At 39.2% G+C, this 20,636-nt stretch overlaps 1 protein-coding gene across 1 annotated transcript in view; it reads left to right on the top strand.

The window, feature by feature from the left end:
- Nucleotides 1–2,996: 2,996 nt before the first annotated feature.
- esyt1b (extended synaptotagmin-like protein 1b) overlaps nucleotides 2,997–20,636 on the top strand; it is a 42,470-nt gene continuing 24,830 nt past the window's right edge. The window contains 11 exon segments of the mRNA XM_088337358.1: nucleotides 2,997–3,604; nucleotides 8,364–8,405; nucleotides 11,274–11,408; nucleotides 11,493–11,566; nucleotides 11,640–11,712; nucleotides 11,780–11,869; nucleotides 11,947–12,002; nucleotides 13,331–13,451; nucleotides 17,140–17,316; nucleotides 18,660–18,742; nucleotides 19,283–19,331. Coding sequence (XP_088193484.1) covers nucleotides 3,248–3,604; nucleotides 8,364–8,405; nucleotides 11,274–11,408; nucleotides 11,493–11,566; nucleotides 11,640–11,712; nucleotides 11,780–11,869; nucleotides 11,947–12,002; nucleotides 13,331–13,451; nucleotides 17,140–17,316; nucleotides 18,660–18,742; nucleotides 19,283–19,331 — 1,257 coding nt within the window. The 5' untranslated portion in view covers nucleotides 2,997–3,247.

Genomic DNA, 20,636 nt, shown 5'->3' with positions numbered 1-20,636 from the left:
GTGCGTCTTTTGAGGTGTCTTTATTTAAGTTGAAGGTTAAATAATTAAATGAGTGAATGTAAAAGGTTGAACCTCAGCCCGGCTCTTTGATCTTAAATGCCTGTATACTAGAAATAAGAACCAGGAGACTGCAAAATGTCTCACTATCTACTGGATGTCAGGAAGGGAGTGAAATACTAGCCTCAATGGGACTTTGTGTGACTCAACGGGTTCAAACTAGATAATGTGTGCAAAAGTGCTTTTAGATAAGAAGAATGCCAAAGCAAGGACAAGTCAAAGCAACTTCGCGAGTCAGCCCAAGTCTTCTGTCTAATGTCTGAGGGGCCTAATGAAGTTTATTTATTTGGGTACAGCACCAGAAAAACAAAAAAAAAATATTGACCAGTTATGAACAAAAGCGATCCACAAAATATTTGCACAAAACAAAAAACAGCTGAACAATGCAATAATTTATACATAAGTATGTGCCCAAAGGGAGTAGGCTTAATAATAATAATAATAATAATTTCCTTTGTATTGTCATTCTTTGTAACAATGTACACAGAACGAAATGTCGATACACCTGACCCGTTGTAGCGAGTCGATGCAGCCGCAGCCAGAGGGCGCCGCCATTATACCAATTAGGTATGTCTCGGTCGAGGCGCGAACCAGCTTAAGCCAAAGGCTTTAAGTCCCCTGTTACATTTTTTTTACTTGCAGGGAAGAACCGAACCAAAACAAAAAAACAGAACTTGCATTTCAAACTTATAATACTGTTTCTACTATAGCAGTGTATACCCAGCGTAAATCTTTTAGGAGGAACAACAACTTTGTAAAACATTTTATACTTATAATAATGATGATATTGCTATTGCTAGTGACTCGTATAGCATATGATACCCAAACACAAAATCTTGATATATTAATCTTTAAGATATTTATCAAAATACATATATATTTTAATTCATATAAATATTAAGTATTTGTTGACAATGCCCAACTGAGTTCAAAGAGCTCTTATGCTTATCATTTCCCACTGCACCTATTTTATTTTCCTCTTGGCAAAACATGAGCGCTTGATATCTTTGAAAGATGAAAGCTTTAATATTGCCTGCATTTTGGGGAAGTGCTTGTAAATGCTTGCAATTGTTGCCATGTTCCTAAAGTCTGCATAAAAATGACTTCAACGCTTGTCTGGTGCATCCGCTTTGCCATTACATTTGTTCTTCCCTTGTGATTAACAGCAAATGGCATTCATTTATACGGCATTTTCCTATGGAAAGTCATTGCCCCCTACGAGTTGCGCCCAAGAAGACAGGAGCATGCTATACCCAAACAGGGCACTATGAAATCTATTAGTTCAAGGATTCAGTTTCAATTATGGGCCATTCAGATTATTAAGGCAACGTTTCCCAGTGTTAAATCGTAATGGGAAGAACTTCCTGCAACTGAAAATGTAAGTAACTGTATTTTCCCTAACACCTACATGGAGGATATTTGTCCCAAAAACAAATAGATTTGCGATATACCCAAGAGCTAAAAATTCTCTTTACGAACTCACATGCAAGATGAAAAATAGAATATGTAAATCACAGTTATATTTGTGGCGCTGCGTTATACATCGTTTACACTGGATTTCTTCTTATAATAGTACTGGATAAATTGGAAAATTGGCTATGAAAGTCTTTTAAAATGCCTGAATTTGGCCATGAAAAGGGTGTAGGAACCCTCATATTAGGGGTAGGGACTATTCGGGTTTTTTTTTTTTTTGTTTGAACAATTTTATTGACACTATTAACAGCAAACATTGTGAGGTTTGAACATTTTTTCTCGACAATTTTAACAGCAACTAAGCATATTCACAATTTCGTTATATCTGACAATATGACGTTTTAACATTTTTTCCGACATTTTTAACAGCAATTAAACACACAATTTCATTATATCCCAACAATAAGAGTTTTTATCGACACTTTTAACAGCAATTAAATACATTCACATTTTCATGATATTATATCTTAACAATATGAGGTTTGAACAATTTTTATCGACACTTTTAACAGCAGTTAACCAATGTGTAAAGGGAAATACTATTGTGCAAGGGCATAGCTCTGTCTTCTCAAGTGCGATTTCTTCTAATTCACACTGTTTTTTGTTTCTATATGGCCTTCAAGTACAGTCCAAACACCAACCCAAAGCCCAGGAAAGATGAAAGTTTATGCGCAACAAAGAAATGCTCGTAGGATCTTTGCACGCACATTATAAGGAGCTGAACGGAGGTTGCAATTATAATTTAAGACAGGAGATGGCACCCGTGAGTAAAGTTCATCTTTAGTTTACAATCCAGCGCACTGACAATACGTAGGATACTTTTTCTTTGCCAATGAGTAATACATGACATTTTTTGTTGATTTATATATTTTAATATAACATAGCTCGTTCAGCGTTGATTTTACGGATTGAAATCTGACTAAACGCGTTTTACCCGCTAGAGGGCAGCAGAGGAACTGGTTTCTCTATCAGTTTACTGACGCAGTTACTTTTAAAAATATGTTTGGATGAAATCTTATTTGTGTGGGCTGTGAATAACGGGATTTGTGTGTGTTTTATTCGATTTGAATAACATTGGGGCGGTGTCTTGGACGGCTGTTATTAACGTACAGCCCCCCACAAAGTCTCTACCAGGAGCAATGCATTCTTTCGTTTAAAGGGTGGAGTCGCTTTGTATAAACTTGCTTGCGTGATATCCGCGTGGATTAACAACTATAATGGAGTGCTGGTTTGATCACTTTACTTACTTGACTGCTGCCCCCCAAACTAAATGCATTAAAGACAAAATTAAAAAACAAACTGTCAAACGCTCGAAGAACGTTTATTTATGCATATTGCTTTTAGCAAGAGTAAAGTGGTTTGCAGCAGTAGTTCGGCCCAGTAGTCGGGGTTTGTCCAGTTGCTTCGCTGAAGGATGCATATTTGGTTCCGGCGCGGTGGGCGTGTTTTCGCTTCGATAACGGGACTGGAGAAGGAAAAAAAGAAGAAGCAGCAGCAAGACTCCCGAGATCCCGAACCACTTGAGCAAACTCAACCGCAAAAACCGCATCCACCAGACGGATCTAGCAATCGAATTAAACATGCAGTCATAAACGAGGATCCTTGAATAGGTACTTGACTACTTTTACTTGAAGGCTCGCTTAAATGTCACTTTAAAGACGTACCCTTTACGCGAGTAGGCTACATTAAAGCGCTTATTTCAAAGACTTAAAGTGCGATGGAGAGCGAGAAATCAGATCTGAAAGTGGCTGAAGATTCAGGCCCCGAAGAGGCCGAGATGACCGCGGGATCGATCCCGTACGGAGAGCAGCCTCCTCCTCGGGCTAAAGGGATCAACGCCGTGGCGGTGCTGTGGACTTTCGGGAAATGTCTCAGCGCTTTGCTCCCCGTCTACCTGGCCGGTTACTACCGAGTGAGCACCGGGCTCCTCGTTTGCGGCATGATGGTGTACACGGGATGGAAGCACGCCCGAGAAGCCAAAGAAGAACGGCTCCGATCGGCCATGCAGCTGTTCGGCGCCGAACAGATCGGAAGCTTGAGCATGTCCAAAATCAAGCGAGATCTGCCTGCGTGGGTAAGACGTGTCCCATTTGCGTTTTGCACCAAACGCAGTGAAATCTTCTCACATTTTCACGTTTGCTGCTTTGCAGCAGTGGTTTATTTGCCATGCACAACATTTGAAGTTCATCCCAGTCTCAAAGGGCTAAAAAATGGACATGCACAAGTAGTGTGAGGCCACACCCAGCCCACTGAAGTCCCTGTGGATGCACCAGGTCTGCTACTGTCTGAGTGCGTTGCCACGATGCTGTTGGCAAACAGACAAAATGCATCAAGTATATAAGAAACTGGACATGCGCAGTACGACGCTTCTTAGTGTCAAAGAAGTTCTGAGCAAAATATGTCCACTCTATTTGATGTTATGGATGAACTTATTAAAAGTTATTAGTGTTCAGCGAGTCACTGAAAAATAGCAATGAGTTACAGTAACTAGTTACTTTCCTTCAAAGTAATTGAGTTACCCCCATATTACTGACACTCAAAAGTTGCGTTACTCTGAAAGTAACTATCTAGTAACAAATTACCGTCTCGAGCAGGGATGTCAAACAGGCGCCAACACTGAGGGAAGCGCAAGAGAAAAACAAGCTGCAGGTTGAAATATGTACACTTGATTTTGCCAAAGCCGGGTGCCTCTCGCAAATGCTGTACTTGTATTTCTTTCTCTCTCCCTCTATCTTGGTCTCTCTCTCTCTCTCCTTTAGTCTCTCTCTCCCTCTCTCTTTCTCGCATTTCCTCTCGTGCTCTATCCCTCTCTCTTTCACTCTTTCTGTCTCTCTTTTTCTTTCTTCGTTCCTCTTTGTCTCTTTCTCTGTGTCTTTTTACCATCTTTTGCCCTGTCTTCCCTTTTTCCTTTTCCCTCTCATTTCTCTATTTTCTCTCTCTTTTCTCTCTCTTTTCTCTCTTTCTCTCTCTCACTCTCTTACTTTCCCCTTCTCTCTTTCTCTCTTTCTCTTTGGATTTGTTTCTTTCTCTCTCTTTCCCCTTCTCTCACAATTTCTATTTGTACCTCTTTTGTTTCTCCCATGCTCTCTCTCTTTTCTCTTTCTCCTTTCTCTCTTTCCCCCTTTCTCTTTTTCCTTGTACCACACCCTCTCCATTTATCTCCCCCTCTCTTTCTCTTATTTCTTTATCTCCCTTTTTCTTTCCCACTAATCTACTAGTCCGGCCCCAAAGAAATGTTTGTTCTATTGTGTGGCCCCCAAGTGTAAACGGGTTTGACAACCCTGGTCTATCAATACAACCACTAAAAACTGCTGAAAAATAGCCCTAAGATAAAATAAATAGAATAAAAATGTATACACCAACCTGTGGAAGCAGTGAACCCTTTATAGTTCTTGGCCTGTGCAATCTCGAGAGCTTGCAAATGAACACTTTGCTAAAACATTCCATATCCATTTTGTCTTTCTACTTTGGTAAGAGACTGTTTGTGTTGTTCTCCGAAGGGAGTAGTACACACTTTTGTAGGGAATCTTCAGTTTCTTGGCAATATGTTGCCTGGAAAGCCTTTATTTCCTAGAAAAAGAATAGAGGGGCTGGTTTCACACAAGATTTCTTTTTTTGGGTCCATTCTGAAAGTTGAAAGTAGAGCATCAATGTCATCCTCCAGATACTCGCCTAACTCAAAGGAAGGTCAGTTTTATAGCTTTTCTAACCTGCTAAACTGTTTCCAACTGTGCTAACTTCGATACACAAAGGTTTTGTAATCCTCTGTTAGCCTTCTAATACAATTAGCAAACACAATGTACTATAAGAACACTGGGCTGCTGGTTGCTGGAAATGGGGCTCCATACAACTATGTAGATATTTTATTAAAAAGCTGACATCTGCAGCCAAAACAGTCATTTACCACGTTAAAAATGTAAGAGATGTATTTCTGTTATGTAAGTGTTTTTTTTATTGAAAAAAATATATATATTTTCCTTCAAAAATAATAATTTTTAAGAGACTCCAAACCTTTGAACGTTAGTAAGTCATAATCACCACAAACATATCTAGTGGTTTTCTTTTAGGGCTTCTATTGCATGTTTTGCATGAGGAGCGAATGCTGAAGAGGATCTACAGGGCAAATGTGAATGTAAATGGACCAATAGGAAGGCTGCGATTGACGTGGATGGATGGTGTTTTGAGTGCACTGCATGAAAGAGGTCTAAATCTAGTGGAAGCTAGAGCTCTTGTTGGTGATAGGATTGAGCGGAGAGGTGTTGTAAAAGGATAGTGGGATGTTTGGACGCGTTCTAAGGGATGGGCAGGGCACCTGTATGATGCGGCAGGGGTAAACCAGTGAAAGCTGTCACCCTGACCCGAGTGACATGGCCGCTTCTGACCCGTTTTATCCGGAGAGGCGAAGTTTTGACCAACTTGGGTGCCAAGGTGTTTAACTTGTTTGGGCATTTGGGTTGGCCATGGTCATTTTTTTTTTTGCTACTTTTTTTCCTTTTTCTTTTCTTTGTTTTTGTGTACGTGTTTGTCATGCCGTCGGTGACCCCTCTCGAGGGATATGACCAGGGTAGATAGCTAGATAGATTGCATGTTTTTCTCAGCGTGCCACGTCTAATCTATTTGTAAAAAAATGTACTCTTATGTTGTTATTAATGACAATACAGACCATTTGTATTCTAATTCTTGTTAACATGTCAAAAATAGTATCATGAACACAAAAGGTTGAACTCCCATTGACTTTATTTGATAACTTACATATTAATCGTTCGATTGGTACGAATAAAGACTAAACCACATCAAAACACGTTTTGTCAATTTTATAGATTTTTGGAGAATACACAAAATAACATTGCAGATAATAGTGTTTCCTGTCAGGAACCAGAAACAGAGACAGGACCCGATTGCGTTTGTTTCTCTTTCTTTTATTGAGAAGGAGGTAAAGGTTGGAACCCACGATCCAGTGATCGTCGGTCGCGGGGAGCAGATTGCTCGTAACGCAGAAGTGGCACTTCTGTGGCGGGCGATGGCGGTGTCGAAGGCGGGAAAATAGGTCGGTTGCCGGGACGGAGGAGCAGAGACGTGGTCAAACAGAAACGGGTAGAAGCCGGGAAACATACAAGAGCCAAAAACAGGAGGGATTCAGAGTCTGAGGGCTGGCTAAGCAGGAGATGAGGGTCACAGAATGTCTGACGCTGGTAACCGGGAACCGGGGGGTTTAAAAAGTAGCAGGGAGCCAATCAGCTGCCTCGCATCAGTAGTCATGACAGTTTCCCATGGAATTTTGTGACAACCCGGTGGGTGAACAGTCCAGGGGCGTCCGGAGTCACTCTCAGGGGCTGTGCCTTGTGCGCCCCAGCCCCGGATGAAAATTGGCTACATTTTATATTGAAATGCATCGATCTGGAGCATTCTTTTCAATGATGAATGATGAACGTGTGTCCCTACATTCACTAGTTATGAAAGGCAATAACACACCCACAAAGTATGGTAAGAGACAAGAGTTTATGGCAAAACATCTATACCTGTCATCATCTAACTACACTAAAAATCACTAGTGTTGTCCCACTGCTGTACTATTTTAAAACATATTGGCAAGTAAACAGACCAAATCAAGGATATGGATTTTGAATGTCATCAAATTTAATACTCATATCAGCGACTTAGTAAATTACAATATTAAATATCAGCAGTGTTGGGAATAACATCGTTATAAATAAAGCCGTTACATAACAGTGTTATTTTTTGGCACATTGTTTTGGAGCCATTATTGTAATTAAAATGAGTCCAAATAAGGATCATTTTACCGCTTAGGCTCACTTCTTAAATTTATTTTCCTTCTTTTTGTCCTCCGTATTGCAATCTCTCTCTTGCACCTGTCATGTCCAGCATGGTCGCCGTGTGCTTCTTAAGGGCAGGTTTTGGGGATTGCCGGTTGCGGGTTCATTGCATTACTTTGCATTATTCTGTTCTGTTTGACTTGAGGAAACCTGTACTTGCCCGTTCTGAGTAAAAGCCTGTTTTGTGAGTATTCCTAGTCTGAGTTCCTGTTTGCCTGTAAGCCTGTTTTTGTTTTTGTCCCTGAGTGTTGGACGACTTTTATTTCCTTAATAAAAGTAACTGATCGTTAACGCGAATGAGTTCCCCCCTTTCTGCCTCCTGCCTCTGATCTGGTCCGGTCCCGTGACAGCACCAATCCTCTGCTCAATGTCCTTCTGCGGCCCACCCTCCTAACCCTTCTTCCTCTGCTCAGCGGACAAAAACAAGCTTATTAACCAATTAACCCAAAAGCGAGTGAGAGGACCAAAAAAAGCTAGACAGCGAGCAAAACATGTGGCTTCCGAACTAATGAGATTTCTTAAGGTTATTTTGATGAAATTTGCACACATGTACAGTATATATGAAACCCTGGCGGTGACCAATTAGACTCTGGCATCGCGCCTCAGACTTTCGATAGTATAGGAAACACAGTTTCACATAATTCTACTTGTTATTAGTCGCTTGTAATATGTCCTACTAAAGTAAGCAAAAACAGGAACAAAAAGAGATAACATTTTAATTTTGACCTATTCGATTTACGTCCACCCAATTTTACGACCATGGCCAGCATATGCTCATTGCCCATTTTTTCTGATGCACTTAGGCCGGTCTACAAACACTTCCTTGTGAATATTGCCTCTTTGTTTTATAATCTTTTCTTTTTGTTTTTTTAAGGCTTTTTTTAACATGTTAATTCTAGAGTGCCAGGTCTAATTTTGCCGTAAATGACGTACTGTACGTTATTAATGAGATTAAAGACAACTTTAATCGAATGATGTACTTTTTTGTTTTCATCACAGGTCAATTTCCCGGACGTTGAAAAAGTGGAATGGCTGAACAAGGTAAAAATAATCCCTTTGTTAATAGCATTCATGATCCCAACGCAGCTGCCGTGCTGACTGATGCCTTGCTTACGGCTGCCGCCGCCATTGTGCAGCCGAACAGTCCGTGTTAGAAATGTAGAGGATCGATCCTGCCATATGTAAAAATACATGTAGAAATAAATGCAAATCAAAGAAATATATGCTACAGAAATAAATGGATACATAAATACATCATGCGATAATGAAATATATGGCATGCATGCAATTTATTTATTCATGCATTTTGTCATTTATTCATTTCGTTTTTATTTTGTCGGTTATTCGGTCGTGATTTTTTAAAAATGTATTTTGACATGTATTTTTCCGTGTACTTAGTCTGGTATTTTGTCAGGTTTATTAGTCAGGCAATTTTTTTGTGTATTTAATGGAACATTTTGTCAGGTATTTTGTTGTTTATTTTGTCGTTTATTTTGTTGTGTACTGTGTCGTGCATTTTTTGATTTTTTTTTACATCAGTTTTAATTTTTTTGTGGATTTTGGAGTGTAACTTTGTGATGTATGTTTTTGGATTATTTTGTCGAGTATTTTCTCGGGTATTTTTGTTCTGTTTTTTGTTGTGTATTTTGCCGTGGTTTTCTCTGGTACTTTGTGGGGTATTTTCTGCCGTACTGTGTCAAGTATTTCATTGTGTATTTTGTTCTGCATTTTTGGGGTGTTTTGTTAGATATTTTGTTTAGTGTTTAGTATTTTCTCGTGTATTTTGTCGGGATTTTTTCGGTATCCTGTCGGATATTTTCTCAAGTACTTTGTTAAGTATTTTACTGTGTATTTTTTGGGGTATTTTGTCATCCATTTTTGTGAAGTTTGTTGGCTATTTTGTTTTGTATTTTGTCGTGTATTTTGTAAGGTATTTTCTCCTGCATTTTGTTGTATATTTTGCTTTGTATTTTGATGTATATTTTGTTTGATATTTTTTCGTGTTTTTTGTTAAGTATCTTCTTGTGAAGATAGTTGCGTATTTTGGCAGGTATTTTTCCAGGTATTTAGTTAGGTATTTTCCTGGGTATTTCTTAAGTATCTCGTTGGGTATTTTGTCATGGGTGTTTTGTAGTGTATTTTGTACACAATTATTTCTTCATTTGGCAGGATCTGTCCTTCATACAAACACTGCCACGCTGCCGCCAGTCCACCCACTCAAAATTTCCACTGTGGGCTTGCGTACAGGAAGGGGGAGGAGTAGCGCCCCCCACTCTCCATAAAGAAACAGAAACAGCTGTCTTTGTCCAAGCGCCCCCCACCCCCTATTTGGACTTTAGAATCTGAGAAAAAGAACATGCAACCGCTGAAATAAGATCACAAGATGTTCAAGGCAGACAAAGTTTGAGTCTCGGCTGGTGTGACAACATGGAGGCTTCCACATGAGCGTGACTCATCCTCCATGCCAGTTGTTGCCAACCGTAGAGAAAGTCACACAGGAGACTGTTGCGCTTGCTTCTCATTTTTTTCCCCCCGTGGGACGAGAATGTGCTTTCATGGCAACAGTTATCATCAATGAAAAAAACAAGAACAGAAATGGCCCTGTTGTTCGTGATAAAGCGTCAGCTGCTCTTTTATCACAAAGTGAAACGTTACATAATGTACATTTTATTTTAGTGACTGGTTTGATTATCCACACTGAGTTCTTGTCTATAGAGGTGTTTTTCAACCAGTGTACCATGAGACCTTGTTTAGTGTGCCAAGCAAATTGCCCATTTTCGATATATTATCATTATTATTTAAACAAAAAAACATGCCATTACTTTCACCCAGTGCTCAGTCAAATAACATAACAACATTTAACATTCACACTTATCAAGTATCGTTTATTTGAAAAGGGACAAGTATGCGCCATAAACTTATTGTCAGAACCAGAACAGATACAGGACCCAATTGCGTGACGTTTTCAAACAAGCTATTTATTTTATGGGAGTCATGCATGTTAGGAAGTCAGTCTGGCATGGAAGGACAGGACGCCAGAGACCGACGAGATTGATAACGAATCACAGTAACGAAAATAAACAGGAGAAACTAGACGGGAACCAAAACTGGAGAAACTAACCAACAGGACAAGAATAGACGGAAAACAAAACTGGAACCCGAAATTAAACAGTACAAAAATAAACGGGAACAATACCGGACTGCAGATATCACAGGAAAACAGGACAAAACCCACGTCTTGTGGGGCAGAAGTTCGTTGACGGGCTGACACTGAAGCAAGAGAGCGCTGAGCTTTATATACACAGAAAGTCCATCTCCAAACGAGCCGCAGCTGGCACAACACGGGCGGGGCCAATTGGGCACCATGGCAACCGTGACACACACGGGCAGGGCCAATTGGGCACCACGGCAACCGTGACGCACACGGGCGCGGCCAAGTTGGCGCCATGGCAACCATGACACTTATGTCACATACAGTAACATTTTAGCCAAGGCTAATCCTCAATGTCTGTCCTTAGAAAGGCTTTTACAGAAAAAACATACATAAAATGTAAATTTTCATAATTGCAAAGGCTACAGGTGGTCACATATCTGACCTCTGATTAAAAAGTCTTTAAGTTCATTTTTAAAAAGGGCCAAATTTGTCTCTTCCTTTAGTTCAGGGGGTAAACAGTTTCAGGCTTTAGTGTCTTGTACAGTGAAAGCTGATTGTCCATAAGTAATTTTCCGCCTCAGGACTTCACAGTTTCCACTTTAAACTCCTCTGGTTCTGGAGCCTACAGCCCTGAGGGTAACTATGCTCTCACTAAGAACTCGTGGGGCCTGTTAATGCAAGCAATTATAAATAAACTTCAGCTGTGCACATTTAATGAAGTTCTTAAAAGATAACATTTTTAAGATCTGTTCTAGGTGCTGCAGCAGGTATGGCCCTTTGTTGGCCAGTACCTGGAGAAGCTCCTGGTGGAGACCATCGCTCCCTCAATCCGAGCCTCAAGCAGCCACCTGCAGACGCTCAGCTTCACCAAAGTCGACATGGGCGACAAGGTGACGTCAATTATTATGAAGATTCATATTTTTGCTTCGACGCTTGTAATTACTTGGTGGTAACTCGATTCTGTTTTGCTGCAGGCCATGAAGGTGGTCGGGATAAAAGCTCACACGGAGAATGACAAAGGACAAGTCCTGCTTGATGTCTATATCAGGTAAAACGTTTTATCTTTTTTTCTGGCAATCCTGTACCACATGTTTTAAAAATGGGTGACGTGTTCTTCTTAGCTATGTCGGCAATGTGGAGATCAACGTGGAAGTCAAGCGATACTTCTGCAAAGCTGGAGTCAAGGGGATACAAGTGAGTTGTTATGGCCTTGTGAAATAAAATATGTTAATATGAATAACCGCGTGTTTTTTCTCAATAGTTGAATGGGATGATGCGAGTCATCCTGGAACCACTAATAGGAGATGTTCCAATCGTGGGCGCTGTCACCATGTTCTTCATTCGCAGACCCGTAAGCTGATCCTATTGAATGTCTGCTATTGTTGATAGAGAGACCATATTTGTTTAAATGTGTTCATATCATTCCAGAACCTGGATATCAACTGGACTGGATTGACTAATTTGTTGGATATTCCTGGACTGAAGTGAGTTATGGTTGGATAACCACAAATTGTTTACATGATTTTGACTTGAAAATAACAACAATGACATGCTAACAACACAGTTAGCTAATTTCTAATTTAAGCCAACGCTGTAGCTGTGGTTAGGTTTCGCGTCTTGTATAGATTTGTATTATCGGGCTGAAAATTGTGTCTGATTACTGTGAGCCAGATAGTTATAGTCTAAATGGTAAATGGTCTGCATTTATATGGCACTTTTCATGTCAATGAAGACCTCCCAAAGCGCTTTACAATGTGCTTCACACTTAGTAAGTAGTGTTGGCATGTATAATTAGTCAGTACGGAACTCCTGTTTACCGTAAATTCCGGACTATAAAGCGCACCTGATTATAAGCCGCACCCACCACATTTTAAGAGGAAAACTGTTTTTGTACATACACAAGCCGCACCTGTATATAAGCCGCATGCGCCCACATTTAAACATGTAACACAAACACAAAATTAACCCAAACCTGACTTCAAGTCCCGCGATTGAAACTAAATGTCCTTCATTAAATTCCACAGTTAAAAAAACACAGCCGGTAAAATGAACGGAAAATGATACCGGTACTTAACGTTTGATGCAGACCTGCAGAGTCCAGGTCCCGTTGAAAGAAATCCAAGGAAAAAAGTATATTTCCAAAGGTAAGGGTGGGAAAAATATATCCGATGAACACATTTACTCACGCAACTCCTTTTTCTTTAACCAACTTTTTACCCCCTCTTCTTTCCTTGTCTGTCCCTCACCTTTAGCGGTCCCCACTTAAACTCGGCACCCCGCGTTTGTTCCGCCCCTCATTTTTCGTTCACCCGTGCAAAACATATCAGAATAAGTGTCTAAAATAAATACAAATAAATACATTACAAAAATATACAGTTGCAAATACATATTATACATGGGTTACACTTATTTACAAAGAAAGACGGTACACCGAGAGAGTTTTCAAAGCTTTAATAATAATAATATAGCTCTGACAGGGCAGTTAATGGTAGCAACACTCGAGCGCCGCTAGCGGCCGTTAGAAAAATTACATAAATTGGCCGCATCACTGAATAAGCCGCAGGGTTGAAAGTTAGGGAAAAAAGTAGCGGCTTATAGTCTGGAATTTACGGTATATGTCAATGTCAAATTAATATTGACCATCCGCCATGTGGTGGAAAAAAAAAGAAAAAAGGAATAAGCCGCATCGTATCATAAGCCGCAGTGTGTAAAATGTAGACAAAAAGGAGCGTCTTGTAGTCTGTAATTTATGGTACCTCTGGTATATTCTGATGATATTGTGCTAATACTAGTTCTCAATCTTTGTCCTCAGTGTAATGTCTGACAGCATGATCATGGATGCCATTGCCTCCTTCTTGGTGCTTCCCAACCGTCTGGTGGTGCCGCTCGTTCCCAACCTGCACGTGGCGCAACTTCGCTCCCCTTTGCCCAGGGTAAGAATGCAACACCCACTAGGGCTGCATTGATTTGTCATCACTGTGGACAAAAATCGATACTAGAAAAAGTTGACGATAGTTTGCAATGTCAACTGTTGCTGGCAGAAATTACTTTCCAACAGTTAGGAATTTTACAAGATTATAATCTCTGCTGATAGTCTTTCATGTTCATTAGCATCTATGCCCTTCAACATCAAGTACGTGTACCAAAACCTCTTACGTTTTGGAGGTCTTTAGCCTTGATACAACAAGCAAAAAGACTACTTGCAAAGTAAGCAAATTAGACCTGGCATATCATGGCAGTAGCTCTGTGATGCATGAACATTTAAAGAGAACTGTTGATCAAAAAGATTCAAGTAACATTCAAACCCAAAGGGTTTTAATGACATTCACTGTACATTTTATACACGTATAAAAGAGAGTTTGAGTTTTATGCCACACCGTGCTTGACAAAAGTATTGGACATTAAATGCCTGCAATCCGAAGAACAAACATAAGTTGTTAAAAGATTAAAAACGACAAACTGCAGTTGTTAAAACTGTTTGATTTCAAACTGCTGAGAAACATGACGCCTGGTGAATGGGACAGGATGCAAAAAAAAAAAAAACAGACCAAATCACAGATACAGTGGTATCTCTGTCCTCAACCATAACGCGTTCCTGGTTGTTGGCTGAGTCCTGATTTGGTTGAGTACTGAAATGTTTTTTCCCATAAGTAAGTAAGTAAGTATTTTAATCCATTCCACCCATAAAAAAATACCTAAAATATTGAGAAAACGTGTATAGAAAAAACATTAAAGACTATAAATATATACATAATATATCATAAACATAAAAAACAAGAAATAAAAACTATTTTGTATCGGTTACATACCTTTGAACAATGGTGTGATGGCATTCAGAATGGGTGTGGGAAGGTTACTGCTTAGCCTTCCTCTTCTCTTTTAATAAGAAAACCTGTCCATTGTCAGCTGCTGCTTCCTCTTTTGGACTATTATTCTAAAATGCGACACATGACATTGTCATTAAAAATGTTTACTACACGGTTTGCTACAGCTGTATCTGGGTGAAAAAACGAACTTTAAAAATGACGTACCCCTTCACTCATTGACGGTTTGGATAGAAGTAGCGCTAAAGCTAGGCCAACTTGCGCCACCGAGTGCATCTCGCCCTACTCCTTTTGACTCGGCCATTTTCAGTTGGGCACCGAATTCCGTGTCGAGCATCGAAACATTTTTTTGCGCAAATTTTTTGGTCGAACACCGATTTGGTTGAGCAATGACATGATAAATGTCTTCAAATATTTAATTAAATTTATTACTAATTTCAGTAATTTGGAAAATTACAGTTTAAATAGCAGTACAGATTATTTTATGAATCTCTGGCAGGATAACAATTCCTCTTCGATGGTTTACAAGAGGTTATTGTAACGTGGAATAATTAATGAGCTACAGTTAGGGCCTGTGTCCACCAAAGCTGCTCTGGTTGAACTTCTCTAATAGCTTGCATCGGCAGCGCCTTGTTTTTACACTCTGTTGAAAACACCAGTTGTTCGACAAGGCGCTGGGCAGGTTTTCCGTGTGGTAGGCTTGGTGCTAAACAGTGTTCCCTCTAAGCTGCGCGTGTGCGCAATTGCGCACTGCTCGCACATTCTCAGCGCACAAGAAAATCTAGCCAGCGCACAAAAATGAGGGCTCAAAATTACTAATTAAGAAGCGACTTATGTCAAAGTTACAGTGCATGAAGGTAAAAATACACAGGTTTCCCTGACATTGTGTCTTAAATGTGGGATTTTGAAGTCGAGTCGAAGTAGAACGCAGTTGAGTAAAGTTAGTAGAGTTTGTCGAGAACCGGCTTCTTCGGCTCGGCTCACTAAAAGGAACCGGCTCTTTCGGGTCCTAAATGGCTCTTCTGGTTGTTTTTGCTTCTTTAATCCCAACATGACCAAATATTATGTAAAAGTATGCACAAAATGACTTAAAGAAAGGGGGGAATAGAACAAAAAAGAAAAAAATACCAAAATGAAAAAGTTGTGAATATCTGAGAGAAAAAGAAACAAAAGGAAGAGAAAAAAAGAAGGAAAAATTTAGAAAAAAGCCAGAAAAACAGAAAAGAAAGAAATGTAGGAAAAAAGTAAATAGAGAACAAAAAGAAAAAAGTAACCGCTCAGAAAAAATAAACACAATATTTTTTTTTTTTTTAGGAATTAAAAAAAAAGTAGAAAAAAAACACGGAAAAAAGAAGAAAAAGTTTGTGTTGCATTCAAATAATTTTCAATTATATCAAGTGAATCTTGTTGCCAATATTGTACTTCCACTAAAAATGTGATTAAGTGCAGTTCTGTATCTTACAACCGACTAAATAAGCCCCCCAAAATGCTAATATTATGCGACAAAATGTATCAGGAAATAAAAAGAAATGGATATCTTGTGAAAGAATTGTAAGAACAAACAACGTTTGTAGGCCGTACAACCTATGCAATAGTACATGAGTCAATTCATTCAAAAGAGAAAAATAATTTTGCATTGCCGGAAACTCAGCAAAATGTAACGTGATGTCAAGTTTTGGACATGTTTGATAATGACTTAGTTGCCACACTTGGGATTGCCGTTGCTCACTGTTGTTTTAAGCGTTGCTCACCAACTTTGTGTGAACCCGTGAAAAATTAGAGGGAACACCGGTGCTAAACCTTTTTCCTTTTCACTGAGAGTTGGAAAATGTTCACCTTAAGGAAAACACAAGGCATTTTACCCAGTTGTTTAATAAGAATGTAGCTGGGGCAGAACAAATACCGCACCAACCAAATGTTATCTTTGCAAGTATGGTGCAACAACTAAGCAACAGTGAAGGAGAAATTAATACCGTAGTATCATATTATCCATGTCTTAGCATTTGTATATACAGTATTTATAAATATCAATATCATTTTTTTTTTTTTAACAATTCAAGTTTATGAGGCGGCTGAGTGGTTAGCGCGTCCGCGGCACAGTTTTGATGTCATGGGATCGAATCTTCGTGTGCGGAGTTTGCATGTTCTCCCTGTGCTTGCGTGGGTTTTCCCGGGCACTCCGGTTTCCTCCCACATTCCAAAAACATGCATGTCAGGTTAATTGGCCAGTCCAAATTGTCTCGAGTTGTGAATGAGCGATTGACTTGTATGTCTCTCCGTGCCCTGAGACTGGCTGGCAACCGGGTGTCCCTTGCCCATTGGCCGAATATAGCTGGGATGGGCTCCAGCACCCCCGAGATCCTACTGAGGATAAGCGGCGCAGATAATGGATGGATGGACAGGTTTATGAGTCTCTGGCAGGACCAATTAAGCCCTGGCAGCCTACCAAAATTGAATCTGTATCATCTATATTAGCTATATAACACTGGGGTATTTTATGGATTTATGTCTCTACTGATCGAGCACTGTGGCTTCTGGTAATTGGTCTTAGATTGGGCATTTTTACTTAATTTTTGTACGAATCCACGGTGTGTTCAATAAAAGATGTATTTTTAATTGTACAAATCGTAATATTTTTTATTATCATTTGCCACATAAATTAATCAATTTCATGCTAAGTTTTAGAAAAAAATGATAAATTACCTGATTAAATGATTAAAATAGTTAGTTGCAGCCTTAATGCCAGCACAATAGTCAGACTCCATCCTTTCTAAAGATGCCTTTTCTCCTCCTGCAGGGTGTGGTGCGCATCCACCTGGTGGAGGCCCAGAATCTGGCGGCGAAGGACAGCTATGTGAAAGGAGTCATGGCAGGCCTGTCTGATCCGTACGCTATTTTACGGGTAGGCCCTCAGATGTTCACCTCCCACCATTTCGACAACACGGACTCACCCAAGTGGGGGGAAATGTATGAGGTGAGGAACGTTATCTTCTCATTTTGTATGTGATGCTCACTCATTAGCCCAGGGGTGGGAAAACCTTTTTATTCATGGGCCGCATTTGGTTAAAACATTTGCAAAAAGGCCCTAGAGAAAAAAAAAAAAGTTTATTTTTTTGTATTTACCAATACAGTATTGAATCCGATACCTTGGTAATACGTTAGGAAAAAGATAATGTACGCCTAGCCAATTTTTCTCATACTTTCAAAGAAACATATCCCTATTTTCTGGCTTTTTTCCTTTGTCTTTTTTGCACATTACATTTATTCATTCATTAAAAAAAGACCCAAAAATGGAGATAAGTCTGTAGCATCATAAATATGACACTAAGTTAAACCAACAAAGAAAGACCTTGACCACAGGGGCCGTGTTAATGAGGCTTTAATTTCCTTCTCCGGATGGTGAAATCTGCAGCGGTACAACACAGGGAATAGAGACCAGGTGTCTGTATGATCAATGAAATAAAGTGCATAAACTGTCCATCCATCCGAAATATAAGTAATATAAGTTTTACATCGACTTAACACTTTGAGCAACTTACTGCATTGTTAATCCTTCATTGTGAATAAAGACGGATTGGACACGCAATCTTCAGTCAACCATAGTGCGAGCGAACTAGAACCGGAAGTGACGCAGTAAACCCGGAAGTAGTATTATTTGGCTATATTTTTTAACTAAATGATCAAATAAGTATTTTTGTAAAACACTTCTTAACTTATATCTGTGTTTTAGCCTTGTACTATATTTTAAACACAGATTCTTTTATCAAAGAAAAACATTTGTCTTATTGGCAGCACAAAGTCTTTTTAGAATAGCAGGAAATATATTCATTTATGAATAAACAAACAGACATTTACAAATGCGTGGCACTATTGTTTTTTGGGGCCATAAATAACCCATTTGATCAAATTGGTTTTAAAACACAAATGATGTCCCTTTTTCAAGCACTAAATTTGATAATGCCTATTGAAATAATCAAAATGCAATAAGGCTAGCCCAGAATTGTTTTTTTCTCTCATTAAATTTGATGAATAGCTTGCAATTTGAATATTGGGAACAGGAGTGGCACCAAATCAACACATTAGTCATGGTTTTTTTCAGACCACTTTATACATATTATCAATACATTCTTAACATTTTTGTTTGGTGGGCCGGATGAACAAGCAAGACAGGATGCAGGTGGCCCACAGCCTCTAGCTTGTCCACCAATGCATTACTCCATCAAGGGTATCAGTGTTTCATTTTGTATTAATTCATTGTGACATTTTCCAACCAGTTTGTCTTTGTACGTTTCCTTGCTCGTGCGTTCCATATGTCAGGTGATAGTCCACGAAGTGCCTGGTCAGGAACTGGAGGTGGAGGTTTATGACAAAGATCCAGACCAGGATGACTTCCTGGGCAGGTACATGCGCATCACTCATCTTCTTTTTGTCTTTGTATGTTTAAACTGTAAGATCCAGTATTGTAAAACTGCAACATTTTCATTTTTTCCCAAAAAGTGGTAAAAGTTGTTTTTCTGTTGACTTTCTTTACATTTTCATAGACTTTGGGTATTATGTTTGGATTCACTTTCACTGGGATGGACTCCAGCACCCCCGCGACCCTACTGAGGGTATGCGGTGCAGATAATGCATGGGTGGATGGATGTTCTGACGATAAATAAAATGAGCAGACAAGAAATTCCGCGACCTCATCGACTCAGCGTTGTAATATTACAACATTCTCATAAGAGTTCAGAAACATTTTATTTTCTGCTCCAAAGGCATCTCTAAACGCCATCTAAGTGGTTTAAAATTATATTTTATGTTTTTCTACACCTGGATCTTACAGGGTTATGTCAAACATTTCAATCACTATGTGGTGAAATAATTATGATGACCCCTGCATGGTTTATTTAATCGCCGATTTGTGCATAGTATAATAATTTTTTTCTCCCTTGTAGGACCAAATTGGATTTGGGCATTGTGAAGAAGTCCATAGCCGTTGATAATGTAAGAAAATCTATTGAGCAGGAATGCAAAACCCCTTTTTTGAGACTGTTATCATGCAATACTCAACTCTCATGTAGTCACTGAAACCAATACCGGATACTGATCAAACCTTTTTGAAACTGGGAGCTATTTTTTTTTTGTTTCTGATAGCACAAAGGGTTACAATTATGATGTGCATTGTTTAACTAACAACTTATCATGTTAATACTTTGTTGTTACTATACTTTTATTATGTTATTACCAGGTTGCAATAATTAGAATTAGGGTTCAATTAGACTTGGTCAACCACTAAAAATATGCTTTGTTTAAGGGCACTGAGAGACTTACATATATAATTTAAAGGCTACTTTTAAAAGAAATTTTGGACAAATGTATTGTGTAGTTAAAGACACTAACCAGGGCAATGAATTCTCATGGCAGTTAGAAATCAAATTTGCTAGAAAATCACAATGACCCATCACTGGTGAGATATTATATTTTTTTGTAATGATGGTCTGTGCAGCACTTTTTGTGGTTAAGTGTTACACAAATAAAGATGATTTGACTTGACTATTTTTTAGAACCAGTCCACAGTCTATCCAGGTGTTCCTAAAGGGGTTAACTATAGTTAACTAGCAATTGTGAGAGAGAGCTTTTTTAGTTTGCTTGTTTGTTACTTTTGCTTTTACAAACTTAATCAGGAATACTCAAAGTCTTGAATGTGTGTGCAGTCCTTTGAGACTTTTTGTGATTAAGGGCAATACAAATTAATCAGAATTGACTCGACTTTCGGGAAAAAAAGACAAACAGTAAATTGACAACATGTTTATTATTGTAATTTGTGTTAAAAAGAGGGGTTTATTTTTATTATATTCACCTCATTACGTATCGTTTTTCACTGTTATAATTTTAAGGTGAAAGTACTTTTCCTTGCAGAGGTTGCATGTTCTCCCCGTGCCTGCGTGGGTTTCCTCTGGGCACACCGGTTTCCACCCACATTCCAAAACATGCATATCAGGTTATTTGGCCGGTCCAAATTGTCCCTAGGTGTGAAAATGAGAGTGAGTTGTCTGTTATTGTGGGACCTGCGACTGGCTGGCAACCGTTTCAGGGTGTCTCCTGCCCACTATCCAAAGATAGCTGGGATGGACTCCTGCACCCCCACGACCCTACTGAGGATAAGCAGTTCAGATAATGGATGGATGCTTTGAGCAATAAAACAGTGGCATTCATTTTCCGCAACTTAAAAGGGCAATATCAGGATTTTATAGCTATTTTTGTAATCGGGGTAGGTGGTATCAGTATCTGGTATTTGTATCAATGACT

The sequence above is a fragment of the Urocampus carinirostris genome, chromosome 6, assembly GCF_059441175.1.
Source record: "Urocampus carinirostris isolate Australia breed hairy pipefish chromosome 6, RoL_Ucar_1.0, whole genome shotgun sequence".
In the NCBI taxonomy this organism is placed as follows: domain Eukaryota; kingdom Metazoa; phylum Chordata; class Actinopteri; order Syngnathiformes; family Syngnathidae; genus Urocampus; species Urocampus carinirostris.
The sequence above is the reverse complement of the archived record's forward strand: the minus strand, read 5'-3'. Positions and strand labels throughout refer to the sequence as shown.